This window comes from Anolis sagrei, chromosome 3, assembly GCF_037176765.1.
Source record: "Anolis sagrei isolate rAnoSag1 chromosome 3, rAnoSag1.mat, whole genome shotgun sequence".
Classification (NCBI taxonomy): Eukaryota; Metazoa; Chordata; class Lepidosauria; order Squamata; family Dactyloidae; genus Anolis; species Anolis sagrei.
The window spans coordinates 82,854,300-82,881,050 of NC_090023.1; the positions used below are offsets into that span (position 1 = coordinate 82,854,300).

Genomic DNA, 26,751 nt, shown 5'->3' on the forward strand with positions numbered 1-26,751 from the left:
AGTGTGCTATTAGAAATAATGAATTGCAACTTTCCTGCAAAACATGAATTTTAAATCTCTGGTTGCAAGGCACTATAAAGAATGAGCCTGAAACACTGAATACAAGAGCAAGATTGCTGGGGTGATTTGAATGTTGGAAGGAGGCCAGGGTTCCAATCCTCATTCAGATATGGTAACCCACTCGGTGATTTTTGGCGTCACATTCTCTCAGAATTAGAGAAAGGCAATCGGAAATTGTCTCTGAAGAAATCTTGCAAAAGAAAATGTATGATAGGGTTGTCACAAGCTGAAGTCAACTTGACGGTAAACAACAACATACATTTGTATGTACCCCCATCCCATATTGTGTTTAATGTTTTATGTGCATTTTGATATTATGTGTATTGACTTGCTGCCTGTGAACCGCCTTGAGTCGCCAAAAGGCTGAGAAAGGCAGTATGCAAACACAGTAAATAAATAAATCCCACCTCCATAATATCAAAAAACATCTTGCTACAACATACGAAGTTCAGCTTCAGTGTGCTATTAGAAATAATGAATTGCAACTTTCCTGCAAAACATGAATTTTAAATCTCTGGTTGCAAAGCAGTATAAAGAATGAGTCTGAAACATTGAATATAAGAGCAAGATTGCTGTGGTGATTTGAATGTTGGATTAAGATGGCAAGCATCCTCACAACCTCTGATGATGCTTGCCATAGATGCAGGCGAAACGTCAGGAGAGAATGCTTCTAGAACATGGCCATACAGCCAGAAAAACCTACAACAACCCATTCCCCTGCTTATTTGTGTGCATTTCTGTGTCTGTTTGGGTGCATTTTTATCTCCCAGTTCCCAGGGTTTCATCCATTCTAGTTTGTTCTGTGGCAGGGCGAGGATGGATTCTGCGGCACGACCAGATCCTTTAAGCTGAGTGATTCCATTAGCCGACCACATCCTTTTTCTCCCTTCCTACTGGGGGGGGGGGGCATTTTTCGGGTGGCATCTTGGAGGTTCGACCTTAAGAAAGGAAAAGCCTCCTTTCCGCCCAAGGTTTCCAGCTGTTGTTTGCAGGTTCAAGAGGTGGAGCCCGGGCAGGGCGCTCCGCCCTGTCTGGCCCCGCAGCCTCCTTCCCTCCCTCCCTCCCTCCTTTCTCTTTCTCTCTCTCTCTCTCCTCTCCTTTCCTCTCCTCCTCCTCCTCCCTTTTTGCCGGGAGCCCTCCTCTCCTCCCCGCAATGCTCTCTTCTCCTCGCCGCCTTAGTTCGGCGTGAGCCTGGGAAGCGCACAGAGCCGCGCGCGCACCTCCTCCTCCTCCTCCTCCTCCTCTTCCCCGGGATTCCCTTTTCCAAAGCCTGCCTTTCCCTTCGCGGCGCCTCTGCCCAGCCAGCAGCGATGAGGGAGCAACTCAAAGGGTAAGTCCGCGTGGCCCCCGCTCCACGAAGGCAGCAGCAGCACCACCACCAAATACCTTGCACTTGTCCCAGCATGCGCGCGCTTGCCCAGGCAGGCAGTCAAGGCAGCGGCAACTTCGGGAGGCGCCTTTGTGGGCAGGATTTGCAGCTCCAGCTGTTTCCCCTTGTTCTGGGCGCAGGTGACGGTATCCGCCTGGAGCCTCCATGCACTCTTGCAGATGCAGCAGGAGGGGGCTTTTACGCCTTTTCTCTCTCTCCTCCAGCACATCTTCTCTACATTCCTATCATTCCCTAGGCTTTAAAGTCCCTCATGTTTTGGTCTCCTTGCTTAACAGAGCTTTCTTTGTGTTGTCAAAGGCTTTCATGGCTGGAATCACTGGGTTGTTGTAGGTTTTTCGGGCTGTATGGCCATGCTCCAGAAACAGTCTCTCCTGACGTTTCGCCTGCATCTATGGCAAGCATCCCCAGAGGTTGTGAGGTCCGAGGATGCTTGCCATAGGACCCCACAACCTCTGAGGATGCTTGCCATAGATACAGGCGAAACGTCAGGAGAGACTGCTTCCAGAACATGGCCATATAGCTCAAAAAACCTACAACAACCCTGACCTCACAACCTCTGAGGATGCTTGCCATAGATGCAGGCGAAACGTCAAGAGAGAATGCTTCTAGAACATGGCCATATAGCTCGAAAAACCTACAACAACCCAGACGTCACAACCTCTGAGGATGCTTGCCATAGATGCAGGCGAAACGTCAGGAGAGAATGCTTCTAGAATATGGCCATATAGCTCGAAATACCTACAACAACCCAGACCTCACAACCTCTGAGGATGCTTGCCATAGATGCAGGTGAAACGTCAGGAGAGAATGCTTCCAGAACATGGTCATATAGCTCGAAAAACCTACAACAACCCAGACGTCACAACCTCTGAGGATGCTTGCCATAAATGCAGGCGAAACATCAGGAGAGAATGCTTCTAGAACATGGCCATATAGCCCGAAAAACCTACAACATCCCAGACGTCACAACCTCTAAGGATGCTTGCCATAGATGCAGGCGAAATGTCAGGAGAGACTGCTTCTAGAACATGGCCATATAGCCAGGAAAAAACCTACAACAACCCAGAGCTTTCCTTTTTCCCATGCATGCTGCTTTGTGTGTGTGTATGCGTAAAAAGAGCAAAGGGAGCCTTCACCTTTTGGGCATGGGGATGTGCCCAGGACCCTGCGGAAGCCATCCTTCCCTCTACCTTTCATTCACTGTGTTCAAAGGTCAAATTTCTGCTTGGTTTCTCCTGGGAATCCTTCTGTGCCTCCTCCCTTCCTTCCTTCCTTCCTTCCTTCCTTCCTTCCTTCCCTGGGTAATAATGTCCCTTCTTTGCCTCTGCTATGAATGAAATATTAAAGGAAAGAAGCAGCTAAGCAGGAAGTCCGGCTGAGCAAAGGGAGAGGAAGATCCAATATTGGGTTGTTATGAGTTTTCCGGACTGTATGGCCATGATAAGGAGACCCAGTGGCGCAATGGGTTAAACCCTTGTGCCAGTAGGATTGAAGACGGACAGGTCAGAGGTTCGAAACCAAGGAGAGCAAGGATGAGCTCCCTCTGTCAGCTCCAGCTCCTCATGCAGGGACATGAGAGAAGCCTCGCACAAGGATGGTAAAACATCAAAACATCCCCTGGGCAATGTCCTTGCAGATGGCCAATTCTCTCACACCAGAAGCGACTTGCAGTTACTCAAGTCGCTCCTGACACAAAATGGCCATATTCCTGAATGATTCTCTCCTGACATTTTGCCTGCATCTATGGCAGGCATCCTCAAAGCTTGTGAGGTCTGATGGAAACTAGGAAAATGGGGTTGATATATCTGTGGAATGTCCAGGGTAGGAGAAAGAACTCTTGTCTGTTTGAGGTAGGTGTGAATATTGCAATTGGTCACCTTTATTAGCATTGAATGGCTTAGCATTTCAAGGTCTGGCTTCTTACTGCCTGGGGGAATCCTTTGTTGGGATATGATCCAATATTGTTACCTTTGGGAAAAGAAGCTCTTTGCATCATCAATAAGAAAAGCCCATTCAGAATGGAGCATTTTGTTGTGACAATAATTCAATGCTTTCTTAGTGGGGGGAAAATATGTACACAATGCTATATCTTGCATAAATAGCGTTTGTGTGTTATAAAAGTTTGGTTTTTTAAATTTAAATTTAGTTGTTAAGTCATTATTTGTTTTAGATGTTGGGTGGCCAAATTTCATTACTATGGGTGTATTGGGTTGCTGTGAGTTTTCCTGGCTATATGGCCATGTTTCAGAAGCATTCTCTCCTGACGTTTTACCCACATCTATGGCAGGCATCCTCAGAGATTGAGGCATGGGTGTATTGTTGTTGTGTCCGGGTGTTAAATGTTTGCCTTTTATGTTTGGAATCCATCCTGAGTCCCTCTGGGGAGATAGGGCGGAATATAAATAAAGTTGTATTTATTATTATTATTATTATTATTATTATTATTATTATTATTATTATTATTATTTGAAACACAACAAGATGAGTCCACAGCAGACAAGATCACTCTGCTGGCTGTTGTATTGGATCACACGTTGGATGTATTGACGAATAATAATATTATTACTATTACTATTATTCTTATTCTTATTATTCTCTATACATTTTAAACCTGACCATCTGAGGCAAGACTTTAAATATTTCTAGAAGGCTGTGTTCCGGGATAGATGGTTTGCAAAGCTTTTACATGATGCATATGTGCATAGATTATATTAATATTATATAGAGCTCTGCATTCTGAAACAAGTGTATCCTTTCTGGAGTGAAGCTCACCATTCATCTATCACTCATGAAATGAGCTGGTAAAGCTGTTGCCTATTCAATTGTCCTACCAAAGGAAATCATTCCCTGAAAGATTCTTGCTCCCTTATCACCAAGGAATTGCTTGCCGCCCTCATTGTTTGATCCTGAATTTGACAAGCCCTTGCAGTGGAATTGCTTTGGCAGAAGTGGAGGGGATAAGCTTTGGAAAGCAAATAGATCAGTGGACAAGGAACAGCTGGAGGAGCTGGCTCGCCCTGCCTGAACAACTGTCAGAGAGCACAAAATGAAATGCCACACACCAAAAGGGACAGGAGTGATTACCATGTTGTGCTTACTGCTTGACATTGACTCCTTTCTCTTCCTACTTTATATTATGGTGAAAAACGTTTTAATAAATTTATTTCTGCACCTTCTTGAAATTCTGGAAAAAAAGGAGCCCAAACCAATAAAACACTGAACAGATTTAAAAAAAAATCTTCAAACACATCTAAGGATTATATGAAACCATTCCAGTTTGGGGAAAAATAAACTCAACTTCAGAGATGGAACCAAATAGCCATAGTAATTATTATTATTATTATTATTATTATTATTATTATTATTTTACTGACACAAAAACACAGTATGACTCAGCAAACAAGATATATATGCTGGATTTCGTATCACAAAATCACAAGTCGAACACTTCCCAAGTGTCTAGGACTGTTCGATGTATTTATTATTATTATTATTATTATTATTATTATTATTATTATTATTTCTCACATGCACCTCTCTCCTCCAAGGGACTCAAAGAATACTTCAAAACCATTGCTAATTGTTTGCCTATTATTTTTATACTTCTTTTTTTCTTTGTATCAGAAGCGACTTGAGAAACAGCAAGTCTCTTCTGGTGTATGAGAGTTGGCTATTTGCAAAGATGTTGCCCAGGAGACACTCTGATGTTTTACCATCCTTCTGGGAGGCTTCTCTCATTTCCCCGCATGGGGAGCTGGAGTTGACAGAGGGAGCTCATTTTTGCTCTCCCCAAATTCGAACCTCCGACCTGTTGGTCTTCGGTCCTGCCGGCACAAGGGTTTGCCCATTGTGCCACCGGGGGCTCCTTATTTTCATACTACTTTGTTTTTTCTCAGCAAATTATCTGTGTTAGAGGAAGGGCTATTCTTTAAATGACAATCATTAAAAGCAAGTTAGGTTTTAATTGTCTTTAAAATATTAATCAGCATGTTTATTGCGTCTTTCCTGTGAAAATATTAGTGCTCATTTAGTGGAAGCAGAGATGAGTTGTGCTGTATATACATATTTCTCTGTCCCATTTATACTGATGAAAATCTAATCAGTTATTTGGACTCAAGGAAGCAAAGGGCAACATAATTTCTTCAATTTTGAATTAATTTAGTTTTCTAGTGAACTCAAATATTATTCCTAAATTTCTGATTAAGAAATTAGATGAGTTGGGAGACCACCAATGAATAATAACTGGTGCTGTAGGCTATATTTGAGAGGAAGAATGAATTGGCAATCCTACCTAAGCAATCATTGCCTTAAAAACCTCAAGAAATCCATGGGGTCACTATAAGTCAACAGGCGACTCGAAAGCATATAAACACACAGGTGTTATAGGTGCCTTTTGTTTCCTGGCAGTGTTTTGTTATTCTTCACAAATTTACATCTAGCTCATATAACCTTCTTCACATAAGCATTGAGCTACAGTTTGTTTCAGTAGTGGTGCAGATTTTGAAAAGAATTGTGACAGTTTGAAAAATGTGAAGCTTCATCCTCCAACTAAAGTCTACAACATTTAAAATTGTGTTTAGGTAGAACCTAAGCTTAGCAAAGGCTTTCTGCAGAAAGATTTAGATGTTGATTGTTTAAAACTAACACAATTGCTCTTCTATGAGCAGAATCTAAGCACTACTCAGTAAAGTATATAAATATGCATTTTGTTTTAGAATACATTAAAGAATACAGTTTAAGAAATATGATGGAATGTAAATTAAAGCATCTCCAGTTTCAATGTATTTTTTTTCCAACTGCTGATTTTTAAACAAAGTTGGAATATAGCATGCAGGAGAAAAGAAATGAAATCTACAGAGGTCCGATAATAGGACTTCTTTTAAAAGAAATGGAAATATATTTAATATGTGCTCACACGGAAATAATTATAGTTGATTTTAAACAATCTACATTTAAATCATGCTGCAGAAAGCCTTTGCTAAGCCACTGCTTGGAGAATCCCTTTTTGGATTTGATACCATCTCTTAAAATTAATGCCATGAATACATTTACTGGCTGGAATGAGTACAGTGTGCTAGTTTCAGAGAAAATGAAGGTGACAATGTGATTGACTTCACATAGTTGGATTTCCTGAACATTTTTATTATGGGGAAAATATTTGGTCTTACTTTGTTCATTACTTATAGAGAAGTAATTTAGGACTTCCTTCATGTGGTAATGCTCAATACCTGTTGTAGGTGGACTTACATGCAGCAATCTACGAGAGCTTTCTGGTAGCATTGAATTGGCTCACTGATATGAATTCTCTGCAGGGAAAGCTCAACTAGACTCTTGCACACCCGTGGTTCAAGATGACTCCTACCTTTTCTGCATTGAGTTAGGTGTAAGGCAGTTTTTTTTCCCAGTATATCTTGGTTGCATGGTATTTGTCACAGTTCATTGTAATGGTCCTGTTTCAGCCATGATTTATATTGAAATTAGATGTTCTATCCATGAAGAGTCCTTGTTTTATTTCATTACATTTTATTTCCTAGTTTGTACTGAGCCAAAATGTTGTTTTGACTAGTTTAATATTGTCTTGTTTCTAGCTATCTAGGATCTTCTCCAGTCTTACCCACTGATACCAGAGATTGAACCTAGGACCAGGATTCCGCTATAAGAAATATCATTAAACTGTGGTGACCTGAGACTAGAATGTGTAGGCAAAACAAAACCTCTCCTTGCTGGGTTGTTGTAGGTTTTTTGGGCTGTATGGACATGTTCTAGAAGCATTCCCTCTTGACGTTTCGCCTGCATCAATGGCAGGCATCCTCAGAGGTTGTGAGGTCATCTCCTTGCTCTTGTACTATGCTCACTTCTCAGTGTCCTGGATAGGCTTGGAAATAAAATAGGAAGATATTCATTATCAGGATGTACTTTAGAATTTAGATTTTGGAAATAATATGCAGATACACACAGTATAATCATCTGCAGGAGGCATTTATTTGGGGACAGAAGCCACCTGAGTGGCTCCCTGAACAAACTGGGAGCACTGCAGGAGACATTGAAGAGGAAAAAATGGGACTTCATCCCACTATTCTAGTTTCATTTTAAATTATACAGAGTTCAACATATCAAGTTCAGCTTCAGTGTGCTATTAGAAATAATGAATTGCAACTTTTCTGCAAAACATGAATTTTATATCTCTGGTTGCAAAGCAGTATAAAGAATGAGTCTGAAACATTGAATATAAGAGCAAGATTGCTGTGGTGATTTGAATGCTGGATTAAGATGGAAGGAGGCCAGGGTTCCAATCCTCATTCAGATATGGTAACCCACTCAGTGATTTTTGGCAAGTCAGATTCCCTCAGAATTAGAGAAAAGCAATGGTCTCTGAAGAAATCTTGCAAAAGAAAACGTATGATAGGGTTGTCACAAGCTGAAGTCAACTTGACGGTAAACAACAACATACATTTGTATGTACCCCCACCCCTGTAATATTAAAAAAATATCCTGCTATCCAGTATTTCACAGCTAGATAAAAAAGGGAAAAACCTAGATGGATTATCTCCCTGTCTGTTGGATATCCGAACCCACTTATTTGTAGATGGCTGTCCCATTTACCCATCTCATGTACTGATTCTTTTAAGTGTTTTATATCATTTTATAACATTACGGCTGACTTCCTAGGGGAAATAGGAATTCTAGTAGAAGTGATCCATATCACACATTCCTTCACCATATCCTTTTATTTTAGTATGATAAAGAGTATTCTTGTCTGAGCTGTTAGTTTGTTTGACATAAACATATATAGAAAGGTTTGCTTGCTGAAGTTAAAATTGCTGCAGATCTTATAGATAATGCTATGTTCCCAAGTGTGCTTGAAAATGCCTTGATTTACTGAGTTGGCATTGTATGATTTTACATGGTATACATGTGCATGAGTTGCACACCCACACACACATTCAAGCAGACCCAAAGCAAACAATTAAATGGCCTTTGAAAATAGCAAAGAGGCTTATGAAGGGAAGTCTCGGTGGAGTTTAACCTTTCCTTGAGCTACACTTGTGTGTGGAATTGTTGATAACTTTCTAAGCTGGAAATGTTCAGAGAGAAGGAACACTTTTTAGTTGGTGGAGTAAAATAGCTGCAGCCTTCTTGTGTTCTGAATATAAAGTGCCAGTAGAATTGCTCTTTCTCTTTAAAGTCTCACTCAACTTTCACAGAATCTTGGGAAAATTATTATTCAGTTTTCCTTAACATTTCACACAGGGGTAAGATCCCTTCTTTTATTTCTGGGATCTATTTTTTACTTGTTTAGTTGACACACTTGATTAAGAATTTCTAGAATTGATACATTTTTTTTGTTAAAACTGATTTATGATGCATGCTTGACAAAAGTTTTCTTTTTTCAGGTTGGAATTAATACTTGGAATTTTGTCAGGGAAATTTCTTAACAGCATTGATAAACATGGGCTCACAATGTGATTTTACTGTTTCTGGAAGCACGTGAAGCTTTTTATGGTGTTTTAATGTGTCCGTGTATTAGCCCTGATCAGGTGTCCTGTAGCAGTTATATCTAGAGGGGCTTCAGTGTTGCATGCACCTCTCTCCTTCCCATATTGATTGTGAAGGCTTGAAGCAGGTTATAGATAGAATGTTCTATTTCATTTGCTCAGGGCCCTTCCACACAGCCCTATATCCCAGAATATCAAGACAGAAAATCCCACATTATCTGAGTGTGGACTCAAATAACCCAGTTCAAAGCAGATATTGTGGGATTTGTTGCCTTGATATTTTGGGATATAGGGCTGTGTGGAAGGGCCCATAATGTGTGTGGGTGTGTGTGTGTGTATGCATTCCAGATTGTCTTTAACATGGAAAGCTTGGAAGTAGAAGGGCAAAGCCAACATGCATAGTCCCCAGTTCCTTTGTATATGCCAAAGGACTTGAACAGTGCTATTTTAATTGGTAACAAATTGGAACACCAGGAGAAGAGTAATATTGCCCTTTTTTGTGAGCTTCCAATAGTCATATGGTTGGCCACTCTGTATTTCATTTATGTCAGAACAAAAGAAGAGCTATCCTAAAAGGGTTGATGTGATCTAGGACTCATGTGAAAAAGAACTGGGTCTGAAACCAAATGTACCAATTCCATATGGATGTAAGAGTAGCGTAACAGCCCATTTAGAGTACTGATTCTCAAACATTCATCTTCCAGAATTCCAGACTGTTGTTCAAGCTGTCTGGGGATTCTGGAAGATGATGTCCAAAACATGCAGAAGACCAAGGTTTGGGAAACAGCAATTCGGAGTGCGGAAAAAATGGGACAAATGTCAGTGTGCTTGTGGCAGAACGCTAAGCCCTCCTCTTCTCTTGGCCCATAGCAATTTCTCACGGTGTTTGGGGAAGCATTAAATGATTGTTTTCTTGGACCATCTTTTGTCATCATGGTAAACAACCTTTCCTCCTTTGGGAAGGCCAATTATACACAGTTAGCAGTTTACTATGTTTGGTAAATTACATTGAAATATTCTTGTAGGCAATAAAACAGTATCTACTTGGTGCTTGGGCACTGATATAATGTCTGAGCCAGCACTTGGAACCTGTGCATGGCATATACCCAGTATACCAGTGGACCCATGAAACTTTCACAAGATTTCATGATCCTGTCGGGTTTATAATGGGGCACTAATGCTAAGACCCAATATTCTTGTAGGCAATAAAACAGTATCTACTTGGTGCTTGGGCACTGATATAATGTCTGAACCAGCACTTGGGACCTATGCATGGCATATACCCAGTATACCAGTGGACCCATGAAACTTTCACAAGATTTCATGATCCTGTCGGGTTTATAATGGGGCACTAATGCTAAGACCCAATAGGTAATCAATTTGTCAAGGCCAACTATTCTACACAGGTACCAGGCAGTTCACTGGCTTTATATCTTTCTGCTCCATTCCCTACCATGGAGATATGGTCTGTTTTTGAGTACATTGTACTCCAGCAAATACTGAAATTGGCACATGTGCAAATATTTTGGATTGGGTCTATGGGAATGTTTTATATGAATTCTGTGTCTATACACATATAAACTCATATTTGTATGTCACAGTTAATACGTTGCATTGCAGAGCAGTACTGAATAAATAGTAGTTTTACTGGGTTTGTGACATTTACTCTATCTATTTATTTCCCTATGGGAATTTTCAAAGTCATTTGTGATGGAAGCAGAGAAATAATCTTATATGCTCTTGCCAGAACTTGGGAGCCCCCGGTGGCGCAGTGGGTCAAACCCCTGTGTCGGCAGGACTTAAGACTGACAGGTTGCAGGTTCGAATCCAGGGAAAGCGCGGATGAGCTCCCTCTATCAGCTCCAGCTACTCATGCGGGGACACGAGAGAAGCCTCCTACAAGGATGATAAAACATCAAAACATCTGGGCGTCCCTTGGGCAATGTCTTGCAGACAGCCAATTCTCTCACACCAGAAGCGACTTGCAGTTTCTCAAGTTGCTCCTGACATGACAAAAAAAATCAAAATTGCTTCCTTTATGAATTTTGCTTGGAACTCCCCAAAATCCCAGCAAGCATGGCCACTGGGTGGGTATTGCATTCTCAAGTCCTGACCTTCAAAGTATTCCTGATCTATGGCAAACAAGCGAACATATCATAGTATTTTATTGGCAGAATTTCTCCAAGGAATTTGCGCTTGTGTCCTTTGAAGCTCAGAGAGTATGACTTGTTCCAATTTACCCAGTTTCCTTGGCTGAGCAGTGATTTGAACTATGGTCTCCCAGTATCCTAGCTGTAAATTCAAACCACTGCACCACCCTGGGTCTCCCATTATGATGATGATTACTGTTATTTAATATTTCTAATTCTGTTTCAAGTTGTGATGTCATTAAATCATGATAGTAATTTTTGCTTCTACCAGTTGACTGGCTACTGTGATAGTTTCATGGAATGCTCTTCAATAATTTAACTTCAAGTGAATTAAAGTTTTAAAACACTGAGGTAGTATATGGAAAAGACCATATTGGGAACAATGAGGGAACGGAGGAGGCTGAAACATTAGGCTGACTGTATGAGAATCTGTAATGACTTCAGAAAAATATTGCAGACTTATCAGTCAACACAAGTTCTGCACATTTGTGTATATGTTCTGTGAAGTTAGGATATCCGTGTAGATTACTATTCAGGGCAGGCTAAATTATTGTGGTTTTGAAGTAGTGGATTCAGTTTGAGAATATTTGCTGCGAGAGGGCTGTGGAATTGTAATCGCATCTCTAGCTTTATTTCATTTTAGGGCGCAATTATTATTTGAGGTATAAATTGTGATATCATCTAATATAGTTATAAGCATGTAACACAAGGGTCCTGTGGGCTGTAACCAGGGGCGGCTCAACCATTACGCAAAGTAAGCATTTGCAGTATAGTTGATTTTGCCCAGGGGCGCTCTTGGGGGGAAATAGACCTTGACATATGTGAGTTGTAGTTACTGGGATGTATAGTTCACCTACAATCAAAGAGCATTCTGAACTCCACCAATGATGAAATTGAACCAAATATGGCACACAGAATTCCCACGACGAACAGAAAATATATATATCAGTGATTGGTTGGGGGGGGGGGGGCAAAATACTGTTTGCTTACCGTTGAAAATTACCTAGGGCCGCCTCTGGCTGTAACACAGATTTCAGGATTGGATGGTCAACTCTGCAGTTAAAATAAACCTGTCTAGAACAAGTCTTTGTGTTCATGGTTTAATTTTACTATAAGGATCCTTGACTGAATTACCATGAAAAACAAAGCATCTCATTTTTTGTGAATGTTTTTCTTCTCTTGAAATGGAAATGTAATGGAAAGCAAGTAGTGTATCAATATAATATAATCGTTTTCTCTCAGTAGTCTGAGTAACATGAATAGTACTGGGTAAGGTATTCAATATTTTTTTTTCATTCCAGTAAATATTATGTAAAGTAACATTGTAAGAATCTGTGAACTTACTTAAAATGACTCTTTGGCCTTCACAATATCTTCAATATGTGCGAATATTTGCTTACTTTTAGGAATAATACTTTTTCAAATTGTTTGTGTATGTGTCTTCACGTCTCCTTTTGATTTTTAGTGAACCCATGAATTTCACAAGCTTTTTGAAGTCAGAAATCTTCACAGGTGGTTTGTTGTTTACTTTCTCCGAAATATAGCCTGCAGCACCTATTATTCTTTGTGGCCTCCCATCAGGGTTGACCTTGCTTAGCTTCTGAGATCAGACATGATCTGGAGCCTTCAGGGTGTTTGGGTACTGTTCATATAACTGACAGATGTAACTAAAGTTATTTCATACTCCAAAGTATCAATATTTATGAAATTCCTAAGAACTTTGCAGTGCAATACTATATATATATATTTATATATATATATATATAGAGAGAGAGAGAGAGAGAGAGAGAGAGGGAGGGGGGGGGAAGTAAGCACAATTCAGTTGAAGTGCCAAGTGTTATAGGAGTGTAGGTTGAGGCTGTTGGCTTATCTAGTTGGAAAATTGGTCATAGCCGCAAGTCTACATATTATTGCATAGGTCAGCATTTCTCAACCTGGGATCGGGACCCGGGGAGGGGGGGTCGCAAGGGGGGTGTCAGAGTGGTTGCCAAAGACTATAAGAAAACACAGTATTTTCTGTTGGTCATGGGGGTTCTGTGTGGGAAGTTTGACCCAATTCTGTTGTCGGTGGGGTTCAGAATGCTCTTTGTAGGTGAATTGTAATTCCCAGCAACTACAACTCCCAAAGGTCAAGGTCTATTTTCCCCAAACTCAACCAGTGTTCCACATTTGGGCATATTGAGTATTTGTTCCAGGTTTGGTCCAGATCCATCACTTTTGAGTCCATAGTGCTCTCTGGATGTATGTGAACTACAGCTCCAAAACTCAAGGTCAGTGCCCAAGAACTCTTCAACCCTCCCCCCCTCCCCAAATCCCCACCAGTATTCAGATTTGGGTGTATTTTGTATTTGTGCCAAATTTGGTACAGTGAATGAAAACACATCCTGCATACCAGATATTTACATTACAATTCATAATAATAGTAAAATTACAGTTCTGAAGTATCAACAAAAATAATATTATGGCTGGGAGACACCACAATATGAGGAACTGTATTAAGGGGTCACAGCATTAGGAAGGTTGAGAAACACTGGCATAGGTTGCCCTTTTCAGGACCTGTTTTTGTTAAACAACTTTACACTTCTCTATGTTTTAAAATATGTTCACCAACTTCAACTGTTGGAAATTAAATCACATTCTTCAGTTTCATTTGGTTTTAATTCTGTGAATTAAAGCTAATTCCTAGTCCCAACTAGATTCCTTGAATAATGGAATGTGTAAACTCCATTGAACCAGTGGGTCTACTTAGCTTGATTAAAGTGAATTTACTCTTATTTTTTTGAAAATGAATTTTCCTGCCTCCATGTTTCCAAATGTCATTCCATTACTGAGTCAGTTTGCATTGGAAAGGGCCTTGGGGTGTCTGTTAAATCCAGTTTTCCCCTTCCTTTTTTTTTTTTTTTGCATAGCAGAAAATAAAATGACACAAAGGTAAACAATTGCTAGTCAAATAATTTTATCTTTGAATATGTTATATTGTTAATTTTGAATATTAGCAAGATTTTTTTCTTTACAAGCTGTATGCCAAAAAGCCCATTTTCATTAAAGAGCTCTCCTGCCTTTTTTGTATTGAGTTAGGTGTATATGAAACATGCCAACCTTTGACCCTTTTCAGATTCTGCACCATAGGCAAGGAGAGCCTCATTGTAAAAAAAAAAAAAAAAAAAAAAAAAAACAGTGAAAGAACTGACACAGTTTCTTGTCTACAGATTATATTCTGCATGGCTGGAAGTGCGAGTTCCGTTTCACACCACATTCCAAAGACTTGTTTTGCATGTTGTCTTTGAAATTGCAAAGAGGTAGATAAGAAATGCATGTAAGGAATGAAAGACATGACTTTCAATCTTAAGATTGCTGTTCTCAAGATAAATATGATTGTTTGTGTAGATCTTCTGCTCTGTGAAAGTATTCCACTAGTAGAGTCATTCTTTGTGAATTCCACCAATTACTATGGGCTACTCAGCATTTTGAGAGCTTGTCCCTTATCATCTCAGAACCTTTCTTCTTGTCACATGAGTACAGGAGGGACCACCTATGATTGAAATAGCCTAGTTCATTTGGTCTACTAAGGGTTCATTCCTAGCTTCTAGTGCAAGTATCGATGAGGCAGCGTGGTACAGTGGTTTGGGTGTTGTCCTAGAGTTTCAGAGACCTGGGTTCATATTCCAGCTGTGCCATGGAAACTCACCGAATGACCTTGGGCACATCAATATCTCTCAGCCTCAGAGGAAGGCAATAGCAAAGGCATACCAGCTCAGAATAAATCCTTCCAGGAAAACACTAGGATGAGATTGCCACAAATCAGAATCAATTTAGAGGTAGGTAACAAGAGTCAATATTGACTCATTTAGGCTTTGGAACAGGCTTTGATCATTTTATTTACAACGTTCTGTGAAGTTCTGAGTCACTTTTGTGATAAAATATTTGAAACCCTACTCTCACTCAATGAATAGCCTGACTGTGTTAGCCTTAAGATTAAACTGGAATGAAATTAATAAGTAATATCCTGTTTTGCAGCAGCTTCAAACAAATACGTTTTCTTCTATATCTCCCCAACAAAATCTTCTACTCTTAATGAATGTCAAAATGTGTCAGCTGATAATAGAAATGCTAAATATGTGTTTTTGAATCTTTGCACGTATGGCCTAAAAAGGTACTAAGAATTCTTGAACAATAGATGTGGAAGCCAGTACATACATTCTAGTTAATTGTGTCATCAAGGAAAAATATGCAATTTTCAATATATTATCTGAAATGGCTACCATCACATTACCAGATATTTAAGTGAAACAATCAAAGGTATTGGAACTGGTATAAACATAATTATAACGCTATTGGATCTCTTTTGTTTTTGTCTTGCAGTCATGAGACGCAAACCACCTGCTGGGATCATCCTAAAATGACGGAGCTGTACCAGTCCTTAGGTAAGAGTATTCTGCATTTCAGAAATACATTTTCCTTGGGATTTGATTTTTAAAAATTGGAGATGGCAGCTGTGTAAGACAGCAGGCTTTTAAAAGGAGAACCAAAACTATAAAATCTTATTTGCCTCTAAATACTTGAAGTGTTAGCTCCTCATTTTTTGTCTAAAAGAAGCGCTTTGTTACAATTTCTTTTCTTTTCCAGAAAGTTCCTTTTTACTGTGATTTTTTTCTATTTTTGCTTTTTATTAACTAAACACAAAGCCAAGTTGTTGTTAACATTGGAGTCTGATGGTTTGAAGTTAGGCTTTGGAAGGCACATACTTTTCATATAGATGCTAGAATCAGAAGTTGCTCTTGTGATATTTGCTTCTGTAGAAATTATGTGATATCAAACATCCCTGTTTCTCTATTTTTTTATTTTGTATACTGCGGACATTGATTTCTGGGGTCTGTTTGACCTATGGGGCTGGATGTGGACCATCAGACTCCCCTCCCCATGCTCTACTTCCCAGAATTAGCATTTTCTCACTTTTTAACTTGGCAGGAAAATTGTTAGTGAGGATGTTATACTCCCCATAATGAATTTCCCAGAAGGCTGTTCAACTTATTAACAGTAAATAATTAGCCAGAAAAAGCGAGCTGTGAACTTCTAGTACTCATCCAAGCAGGAGAACTCCATGGTGCTCACATTTAATCTTTACTATGTTTCCCAGCAATCACCTAAACAACGTAACAAAATGAGGTTTAAATGTACATATCCCTCAGTGTGTGGAATCACCGGAAAACTGCTAACTACTATAGCATAGGAAATACAGCAAGGAGAAAGGGGATGCTTTGAATTCGATTTCCTGCTTCTTGGCAGGAAGTTGGACTGGATGGCCCATGAGATCTCTTTTAGCTCTATGATTCTTTGAATAATATATGTATTGGTCTTGCTCACTTTTCAGTTTAGCCCCAAACACATCTGGTTTCTTGTTCCCAGCTACTCCCACTATAGAAATATTGTGCTTTGAGGGGATAGGATTCCTGACCCCACTCTGTATTCTGCCTGAATAAGGTTAGATATATCCATGAATTGACTGTTAAGTAATTTCTAGAAATACCGATTTCCTTTAAAACACCCCACAAATTAACAGATATAAATACTTTCTCAGGAATAGTATTTCTTCAACATATGAAGAGCCACAGTTGCCCTTTTCTGAGCTCTGTTGGACCTCTCCTTTTGGAGAAATGAAGCAGGATATTTTTTAATAATAATAATAATAATAATAATAATAATAATAATAGGTCCAGACACTTGGACCTAATGTGCATGTGTACTGTGTTGTTATGTACATGTAATTAACAACAACAACAACCACATTTCCTCCCTGTCACAGTTTGGATGAGTTGTCACAGAGGTTACAGCATGTAAGATTCTGGTATTTGCAATCTCATATGTAAATACTAACCAGGGATGGTTCTGCTTAGCTTCCAAGGTCAGACTGGATCTGATGCCTTTAGGATATTTAGGGCCTGGAATGAAGAAGAGGGGTAGCATATTGTTCTTGACCAGAGGCAACAGAATTCTCCATCTGACCCTGCCATCTTACTGCTCTTGTAGTGTTCTGTTTCCATTAAATCCATGTCTTTCTGAGAGTTCAAAATGCACAAAAGGTCCTGCCCCTTACCACTTTGAAACTGGTTACCCATTACTACTCTTTCTTAGTCTTTGTTTTCTGTTGAAAGTGACTGAAGTGTTAATTGTTTGTAACAGATCTTCAGGCTCTTCTCTTGTGTGTGCCCCCTTTCACTCCTGCAAAGGGCTGTATGGAATGCTTTTGTGTTGGGAATGACACAGTCATTTGCAAATCTTTCCTCAAAGGGTGATCTCAGTAGTATACTTAAATCCCCTGATAAGAGCTACCACAATCATAGCAAGGATACATGATCTGACTATAAAACCAGTGAGTTATTTAGTTAGTAGTTTCTTCCTTAATGTAATGTCTTTCCTTATCATGCTCAATAGTTCTTGAAAATTTTACACTTCCAAACCTATTGTATTAATTTTTAGGGGGAGAAAGAGTTTGCAAATGCTATCTTGGTATAAATCAATTAACAGACAGGAGGAGACCACATTACTTTATATTTTGATTAACTTTGGTTGCCACGTGAAGATTCTCTTGAGAGATAAACTAACATAAATATTTTTTTCCAACATAAATCTCTATTAAATCCAGTTAAAGAAAAGCTCTATGTAAAAATAAGATATATGTAGGATTGGGGGGGGGGGGAAGAGTCAATTTTTCCATATAGAAAAGGGGATTGCATACAAGTTTATATATGCCATTTGAGTGGAAATATGTGGGGGTTTTTTCTGTTCAACAAGTGAACAAAACTAGCTGCATCGCCAGGGCTTTTTACTATCTTATAAGGAATCCTGCGAGCAATATAGTGAAAGACAGAGAATTTTGGTTTTGCAGCAGTTATATCTAACTAACATTATTTCATATCAATTGAAGAATCTAGATACAACTAATTTATTTCATGGAATTTTTTTAAATGTAGTTTTGATTTTCCTCTTTGCTTTGGGTTAGAACTGATAATAATTGAATGTTTCTGAAGATCTTAAAGGGTTATTTTGTTTAAGTTAAAATTAGCTAAATTTTATATTTCATGTTTATCCATATGAAATTCTCTTTCTTGGCTGAATGAAGGAATGCTCAGTCTTAGTGGATTTAGTTTTCCTTTCCCTTTTTTGTTTTTTTTCCATTGTGGTTATGCAAAACTTGTATTTTGTATATTTTACAGCAATGTGGTATTTGAAGCTAAGATTAGTACATCATCAGAAGCACATCCATAAAATGTCTTGTTTCCTCATTTTAAATTTAGCACACAGGGAACAGCAGTGTGTGTGTATGAATTGTTTTATGTAACAAGTTAATTAGTAGAAGCAAATATTTCTCTCCATCCTCCCTGTTTCTTCTGATATGAACCTCTTTAAAGATTTATTTATTCTTTTGATTTTTGTTTTCCATGACGAGTTATATTAGGCTTTGATTTTTCTGGAAGACAATTATGCCCAGGAACACACTTCAAGGAGCACATTATTCATATAACAGATTGAAGCATTTTTTGCAGATACTACTGTAAACACTGTACTTAGTTTCTAACAGATTTGTGTAAATTGATGTTGTTCAGTAGCCATTTACGGTTTCTAATTTTTTGTGACCCCCAACATTGAATTAAGGGGACCCTGTTTGGGGTCATGACCCACAGTTTAAGAAGCAGTGCACTAGATCACCAATGTGCCTAAGCCAGAACAAAAACCTTACAGTAAATTTAAGGTGTCCCCCAGGTCTATTCTGAACCCAAATTAATTTTTCTAGCATAAAAACTAAACTTCATTCTGAGTCCTTTCAGACAGATGTTCCTAGCAATTCCAAGTCTCCTTCCTCCTGTTGCTATTTCTGAAATAGAGTTTCCTAGGTGGAATTTAGGTAGAAAAAATTGCTTTGTTCTTGCTGTTGTTAAACAGTTGGAAGTCAGATAGCCTTGCCACTCTGCAGCAAATCACCCAGTGAGTTGGCTGAAAGCTGTAGTAGCAAAATATGATTTAGAAGATAATACTTGGTTAGCTTATCTGATTTTGCTGCCATGATAATCGTAGTTATTACAGTCTAGAAGACAGATAAGGAAAGGAAGGCGTCCAGTATGTTCAATATATTTGAACTAAGTCCAAATGGAATGGTGTTTTTTTTTTCAGTCACTATGTCAGTCAAATAGGTCAAGTACTATATTTTGAAGCAGGATCCCTTTTAGACACCTGCTTCATTTATTCAAAATGACAGACTCATCCTAAACAAAGTATTTTGTGGAGTACAACTAAAGCATCTTCTGCAGAGTTTACTAGAAACTGCATGTTGTTGTCTACAGATTTGTGTAAATGGGTGGCATTCAGAAAGTGCCAGTGGTTTACCATTCTTTTCTTAGCTATAGTGTTTTTATATAGGCTGTTCAGCACCCAGCTAGCCATACAGCTAGTTCCTCGTATGATGGAAGTAAATAAATACCAGTCGATTTGGAGAAGGCATAATGCCTGGTGGATTTATTTGAATAGTTTGAAAAGGAAGGAAAAGTATGTGTGTGTCGGGGAGGTGGGGGGGGGGTGTCAGACCTGTCTTACCTCTTCCTGTCAAGAAACCACAAATGATCTTGCTATACACATGCAGATTTTCCCTATAAAATACAAACTGCAGAATTGCAATGAATTCCTTTGTGGACAAAAGCAAACTCTCTCTCTCAAACTCCCTACGAACCTATGTATAATCCCACTTCTTTACTGATTAGGTAAGAAAGACATTTGACATCCATAAAAGCAATGTTATTTTTCTTCTTCAAATGCTGCAGGGAATTCTAATTGAACTATTATAAAGTACACAATGGATTGTTTCATTGTCATAAATTCAAACTTTCCCATGTCAGCCTATACCTGATACTGTAGTCTCCTACTTTTGAGGCACTGTGGTGGCTTTAGTCTACTCTCCAGCCCTCTGTGCTTGAGCCTACTGAAGAGTTTGATCACAACCTAAGATAAGAAGTTCAAGATTTCATTTACCCTAGTCTGTTGGATTGCAGATAGCTCCTTTACTCTTAAACTGTCTCAATGAAATACATTGTAATCTGATATCATTTTAACATAACCTACCTATTAAGAGACAAGATTCCACCTAACCTTTTAGAAGATTTTCCTTATAGTAAGAGCTGTTTGACAGTGGTGTTTTACTGCCTTGGAGTGTTGTAGAGTATTCTCAGGAGAAGCGGCAAAGGGAGCTGGATATGTTTAGCATTGAGAAGATATTATACCCATGTTTAAATATTTGAAAAGATGTCACATTTCGAAGGGGCAAGCTTGTTTTCTGCTTGAGGCTAGGGAACAGAGCAAGGGATTCAAATTACAGGAAAATTCACCTAAACATTAGGCAAAACCTAATGATAAAGCTGTTCTACAGTGGAATATGCTTCCTTGGAGTGTAGTGGAAGTCCACTTCTCTGAAAGTTTTTAAGCAGAAGCTGGGTGGCCATCTGTTCAGACTCCGGAGTGCTTTGATTTATGTGTTCCTGTATTGCAGAATACGATTGGACTAATGGCCCTTAGGGACTTTTCTAGCTCTATGATTCTACCATTATTTTTAGGCAAGGAAGGGATGGTTCTTCTCAGGTTAAACTAGTGCTGTTTAAAATGCTAATTGTAACAGCTGGATGAATCAATGAATGGGTATATGTTTGCATTCCCTCTGAATTCTCCACTACAAAAGAATGGTTGTATAACATGAATCTTCACATTTGGAGTTAGACATCGCTTATGTTATACAATCATTGTGTTGAATGGTAACTGCAGGATAATATGCAACCAGATACATGACAGGATGGTATTTCAAGTGTATGCACAATGGCACTACATGCACACTTCCATTTTCAAATTGTGAACTCCATGTGTAAGACGACTACAGGATCTTGGCCAATAAACATAATCACAAAGTATTGCAGTTTCATTTTTATGAATATAATGCATAGAAACTATGTGCTGCATGGGGAATAGGACTTGAATTTTCTGTATTTCACACAAACATAACAGATCTAAGCTATCAGTTTGCAAATACATTTTCAGTTATTGCATCTGTAGGTAAAACCCTTTGGCCACCATATGGAATTTCTAATAGCTGCAGACAGGTCATTTATTGTATCTATTTATCATTCCTTGGACCGCTAGAAGATCCAACCAGTCCTTACTTCTGGAAATAAAGCCAGACTGCTCATTGGAGGGAAGGATAGTAGAGGCAAAGGTGAAGTACTTTGTCTACATCATGAGAAGAAAGGAAAGCTTAGAGAAGACAGTGATACTGGGGGAAATGGAAGAAAAAAGGAAGAGGGGTCGACCAAGGGCAAGATGGATGGATGGCATCCTTGAAGTAACTGGATTGACCTTGAAGGAGCTGGGGTAGTGACGGCCAACAGGGAGCTCTGGCATGGGCTGGTCCATGAGGTCACAAAGAATCAGAAACAACTGAACGAATGAACAACAACAAAATCATTCTTTGGTGGGGTAGGAAATTAGGCAGGTCTCAGAGAGGGAAATTCAAACTGCCCAGGTCAATAAACTTTGGGTAACTTTGCAGTTTGAGTGTTGGACTATGACTATGAAGGCCAGGGTTTGTCCATAGAGACCTACTGGCTGACCTTAGGCAATTCACAGCTCCTTAACCTCAGAAAACCCTATGAGAGGTTTGCCTTCAGCTAGCCATAATCAGAAATGCCTTGAAGGCACACAACACACACAACCTGATCATCTAGGTGATTTCTCTCTAGTGCAATCAGCATGGAATTATATAAAGACATGAAGCTGGGACCTATATATGTCTGTGCATTGAGATGTGTATTTGGAAAGGAAGCCAAATCAGAAATTGATTTATTAAAATTACCTATGTTTAGTATGCAAGAATAATAGCTTGGAAGATCAGGGTCCCTGTGGTGGGAGATTTGTCTTTTTAACTTAATTTGTTCAGTTTTTATCATCTGTTTATAAAAAATTACACTTTTTTGCTCTATATCGTTTTGGATCTATATGCATAATTCATGCCTCTGCATCTAGTGCAGGTATTCATTATTGACCTCAACTAGTATCCTATCATTTAGCCTAACGTTTTAATGTATGCTCCCCAATTCTCAGTGGGGAGGTATTGTTCATTTTGTATGCTAATTAATTTATAACTACAAACATACATTTTAAATTTTCTTTTCCTAGCTTTGAGAGTGTACTTTCAAAAACAAAATGAGAAAAAATGGGAATAAAATGAACAAGAAGAAAGCTTGCTAGCATGGCATATTGTTTTGTTTGCTCACAACACTGGATCCAGTTCAAAAAATGAGCAAATGCTTTTGCTTATCAAACCTCCACGCTGCCATTTTTTCTAAGCAGTAAAGCACTGAAGAATTTCACAAGAGAAACTCTTATTGTCATAGGAAAGGATTGATATATAATATTGGGAAGTCCTTCATCACAGTTAAAGAGCTGGGATTGGGTTACAGAACTGCGTCTGGTTTCCCACGTCCCTCTATTTTATTCTCACAGTGGGTTGCTATGCTGGCATCATGAAACAGAAAATTGTGGAGGGCAACAGGATGAAGGAGACTGCCGATGAAGGACATGGAAGCAAGCAGTAATCATGATGCAGGATATGAATTTTACATAATGCATTAACTTGAATTTTTGTTCATATCTGGCTACAGATGGGATCTGTACCATGCCTTATGATCTGCAAACCGAGGCACCATTATCCCCCCCCCCCCATAAACTGTGAGAGACCCTACATGACAGTGCTGTTGAAATTCAGCAGTAAACAAGATGCATACCCTGTGTGTGCCTTGTTTTAAAGTATATTAATGTTTTTTGGGAATGGAGTTTAGTTGCAATCTCTATGCTGCTGAGATTTGGCACTCAAATATGCTGCTGGGGAAAATGCTGTACTTATAACAGCTGTAAAAGAAGGAGGGATTCCAAACAGGAGAAAATGTGTGAACTGAATCAGATAACAGAATACAGTAGCAAAGATAGACTTATTACCAATGTTTTGAAAGCAAATGCTTTGCACCCTGTACAATGAAAAGACTTTGATGCAACTTTAATTGGTATGGTTGCATCCTATGGAAGTATGGGATTTATTTAAAAGACCCCGCAAGGGTCTTCCTTCAGGGGCAAACCATGAATGGGCAACCTGGGAGTCCCTGAACAGACTTAGAAGCTGAGTGGGCAGATCTAAAGATAACCTGGCAAAATGGCACTACCTAAAAGTATCCCATTCCTTGTGTGACTGTGGAGCAGAACAGACAACTCTGTATCTGTATGCTTGTCCATTGTGCCCTGCCTCATGTACAGAGGGGGAATTGTTGGAGGCTACTGACAATGCCGTTTCTGTTGCCCATTTTTGGCACCTGCACACCTATTTTTATCAGTTTTATACTAATTTATGCAATGCTTTTGATATGAAATAAATAAATGGGATTTGTTGGGTATTTTGAATTTTTCATCAGGGAATTCTAAGACCTCTGGAAACAACAAATCTCAGTTTTATTTAGGATGCAGCCATGGTGTTTAAAAGGTACTAAAGTGTTAGAATTTTGTGGTGTGAAAAAGACCATATAGGTTTCTTGTTCTTATATTGCAGTGGTTCCCAACTTGTGGTCCATGGACCACCAGTGGTCCGCAAGAACTGAAATATGGTCCGTGGCCTCACTGTTACTACACCATTGCAACTGGTCTCGCAAAACCCTCTTATAATGCCAAGGCTTATGAAATATGGTCTGTGGGTGAGCAGATGGTGACTACTGGATGGCATGTGTTCTGTAGTAGAAATTAGAGCTGATGTGGTCTATCCAATGCAGTTTTCTGAATCAGCACCCCAAATAACCAAACCGAATCTAAAGTTGAGCAAAAACCGATTCATAACCCTTTGGTACTAATGTTGGAGAGTGGTCCCTGGTCAAAGTGGTCCCTGTCAAAAAAAAAAAAAGGTTGGGAAGTGGATTGATGCAATTGAACTTACAAATAGGGATCCAAAGGTGGAGTGAATCTATTATATCAGTGGTTCTCAACCTGGGGTCCCCAGAAGTTTTTGGCCTACAACTCCCAGAAATCCCAGCCAGTTTACCAGCTGTTAGGATTTCTGGGAGTTGAAGGCTAAAAACATCTGGGGACCCCAGGTTGAGAACCACTGTATTATACTGTTATAACTGCAAGACATCATCTGAATCTGACAAACTATTTGAAAAAAAAAAGCTTGAAATGAGAGAATGAAGTAAGCTAGAAAAATTATGGGTGTTCATAGCCAATTCAGAAAGATTAGAAAGTTGAACATGGTTTTTATACATGCTTTTATATCCAGATAAATTTATTTATTACTAATCCAAATATGGCAGTTAATTCATGTGTTGTATATAGTTTGTTCTTATGCTAACCTTATCCTTTTACTTTACTTATAATCACCTGAATGTTTTTGTAATATGCTAATCTGCATCATTTACTTCTTAATTCCATTGTTAACACCAAAATCTTCCTTCTTCACTCTATCCTTACTGATCCAAGTAAGAGTACCAATCTTTTACGAATCTACACAATGAAGTTATAGTCACAGTGCCTTAGCAAAAGAAAGCTTTATTAATGTGCTTTCAGGATTGATTAATTGCCTTTGTTTAGATTCCAAAATGTATTCTAAGCTACTTCAAGGTTTGTGGAGCTGGCACCAGTATGGAAAAGCTGATTTGGCAGGAAGGAACGCCAGGACAATACACTAATGAGCAACTCATTAAAATGTTAATGAAAGTCAGTTAATAGTAATAAAGCAAATACATTTTGAAAGTTGGTAGCATTATACTAACAAGCTCATTCTTTGAAAAGCTGGCAATCTAGATCAGGACTTTTTAAGCCTTTTTCATATGCAACCCCTTTCCGTCCAAGAAAATTTTACATGACCCAGGTATATAGGTATATAAAATATGGATAGAAAACCAAACATTTACTGATAACAAATTCATGTTTTCAAGGCTTGCTAAACAGACTGATTTTCCCTTTTGTGGAGCACAACTGAAGCATTTTCTGCAGAGTTTACTAGAAACTCCATATTGTTGGCAACAGATTTGTGTAAATGGGTGGCATTCAGAACCCTTTTACTCTTGCCAATTTTTGTGACCTCAACATTGAACTAAGGGAACCACATTTGACATCAGAACCCATAGTTTAAGGAACAGTGCTCTAGATGATTTGATGCCTGCCTGTTTTATAGTTAATATAAATATGTCTTTCTTTCTTTTCTTTTCTTTTTTTTTTTTTGCTGCTGCTGCTGCTACAACTAATAATAACAACAACCACTATTACTACCAATTTTCTCTACTACTAAAGAAGGAAAGGGTTGTCTTTGAAGACTGTTCTTCAAAGGTTGTTCACTGGAGCGGCATACAGGGAACATACAAGCCCCCTGCTGCGTCAGCTCCACTGGCTGCCAGTCTGCTACCAAGCACAATTAAAAGTGCTGGCTTTAGCCTATAAAGCCCTAAACAATTCTGGCCCAACTTTTCTGTCCTAATGTAGCTCTCCCTATGAATTGGTTAGAATGTTAAGATCTGTTGGGGAGGCCCACCCCCTTCGCAGGTGCAGTCGGTGGGGATATGGGACAGGGCCTTCTCAGTGGTGGCCACACAACTATGGAACTACCTCCCCAGTGACATTAGATTGGCCCCCTCCTAGTTTTCACAAAAAAGGTCAAGACCTGGTTATGGAACCAGGCGTTTGGGGATTAGTGCAATATGGAATTGACACATAGCAGCACCAGTTGATAACTATGGGATGAAGTATTATGTTTTTAACTGTTTTAATTGTATTTATTTGTTTTATCTGTTTTTATTGCTTGATGTGTAATACCTGTTTATTTGTATTGAAATACAGCATTGAATTTTGCCAAATTGTAAGCTGCCCTGAGTCCCTCTTGGGGTGAGATAAAGTGGGTTGAAATATAGTAAATAAATAAAGGGGAATAGCTATGGCATAACCCTTTTTACTGCAGTTCTAAGTGGTTCACCAAAACTGAAAATGAAATGGGGATGTAGAGCAAAAGCTACAATTAAAAATGCCTTGCTCCTTTTAATTTTGATTCCATGGAGTGTTGCAAGGGCAAGCTTTCCATTGCCTTGTGGCAGCACTGAGATAAGAAAGGGAGGCATTTTCTCTTCAAGAACTTAACAAAGGGTCAGTCAGGTGAGAAGAGCCATAAGGGTGGCAGAATTGCTGCAGGCACCTGCCAGTATGCACCCATTGCCTTGCACAGACACCAGCTTTATTTTGAAGGTTGTTTTTAAAATTAAAAATAGAATCAAAATGAAAAAATATATATTTCAGCAATTATCCATAATACTTCAGTCCCTTCCCCAACTTTTCCTTCACTTGAGTTGAGAACCTATTTTCTGCCTATTCACTGTAACTTCAAAGTCACAAAAGTTAGGTCATTATATAAACGGAAGGAGTACTCTTGGATGGAATCGGATGCTGCCAAGAAAAAGCACAGAACTATGTGAAAGTGGCAGTCGCTTCAGTACTTTATAAAGCCGCATTGTTCTCTGTTGCATCATGGGGTTTGGTTCTCACATACAAAGCCTGGCAGGATTCTCTCTCCCTCTTCCTCTCTCATTTAAGTTCCTCTCGG

The 26,751-nt window shown here is 39.0% G+C and overlaps 1 protein-coding gene across 17 annotated transcripts in view; it reads left to right on the forward strand.

Annotated features, from left to right (window-relative positions):
- The window catches only part of DMD (dystrophin), a 1,568,405-nt gene that overhangs the window by 1,460,036 nt on the left and 81,618 nt on the right, over positions 1–26,751 (forward strand). For 16 of the 17 annotated variants that reach the window (XM_067466757.1, XM_067466754.1, XM_060770144.2 and 13 more), the window contains one exon: positions 15,459–15,520. In XM_067466757.1, the coding sequence (XP_067322858.1) occupies positions 15,459–15,520 (62 nt within the window). Of the gene's footprint in view, positions 1–1,140; positions 1,391–15,458; positions 15,521–26,751 lie in introns of those variants that run through there. The other variant, XM_060770141.2, reaches the window with a different exon arrangement.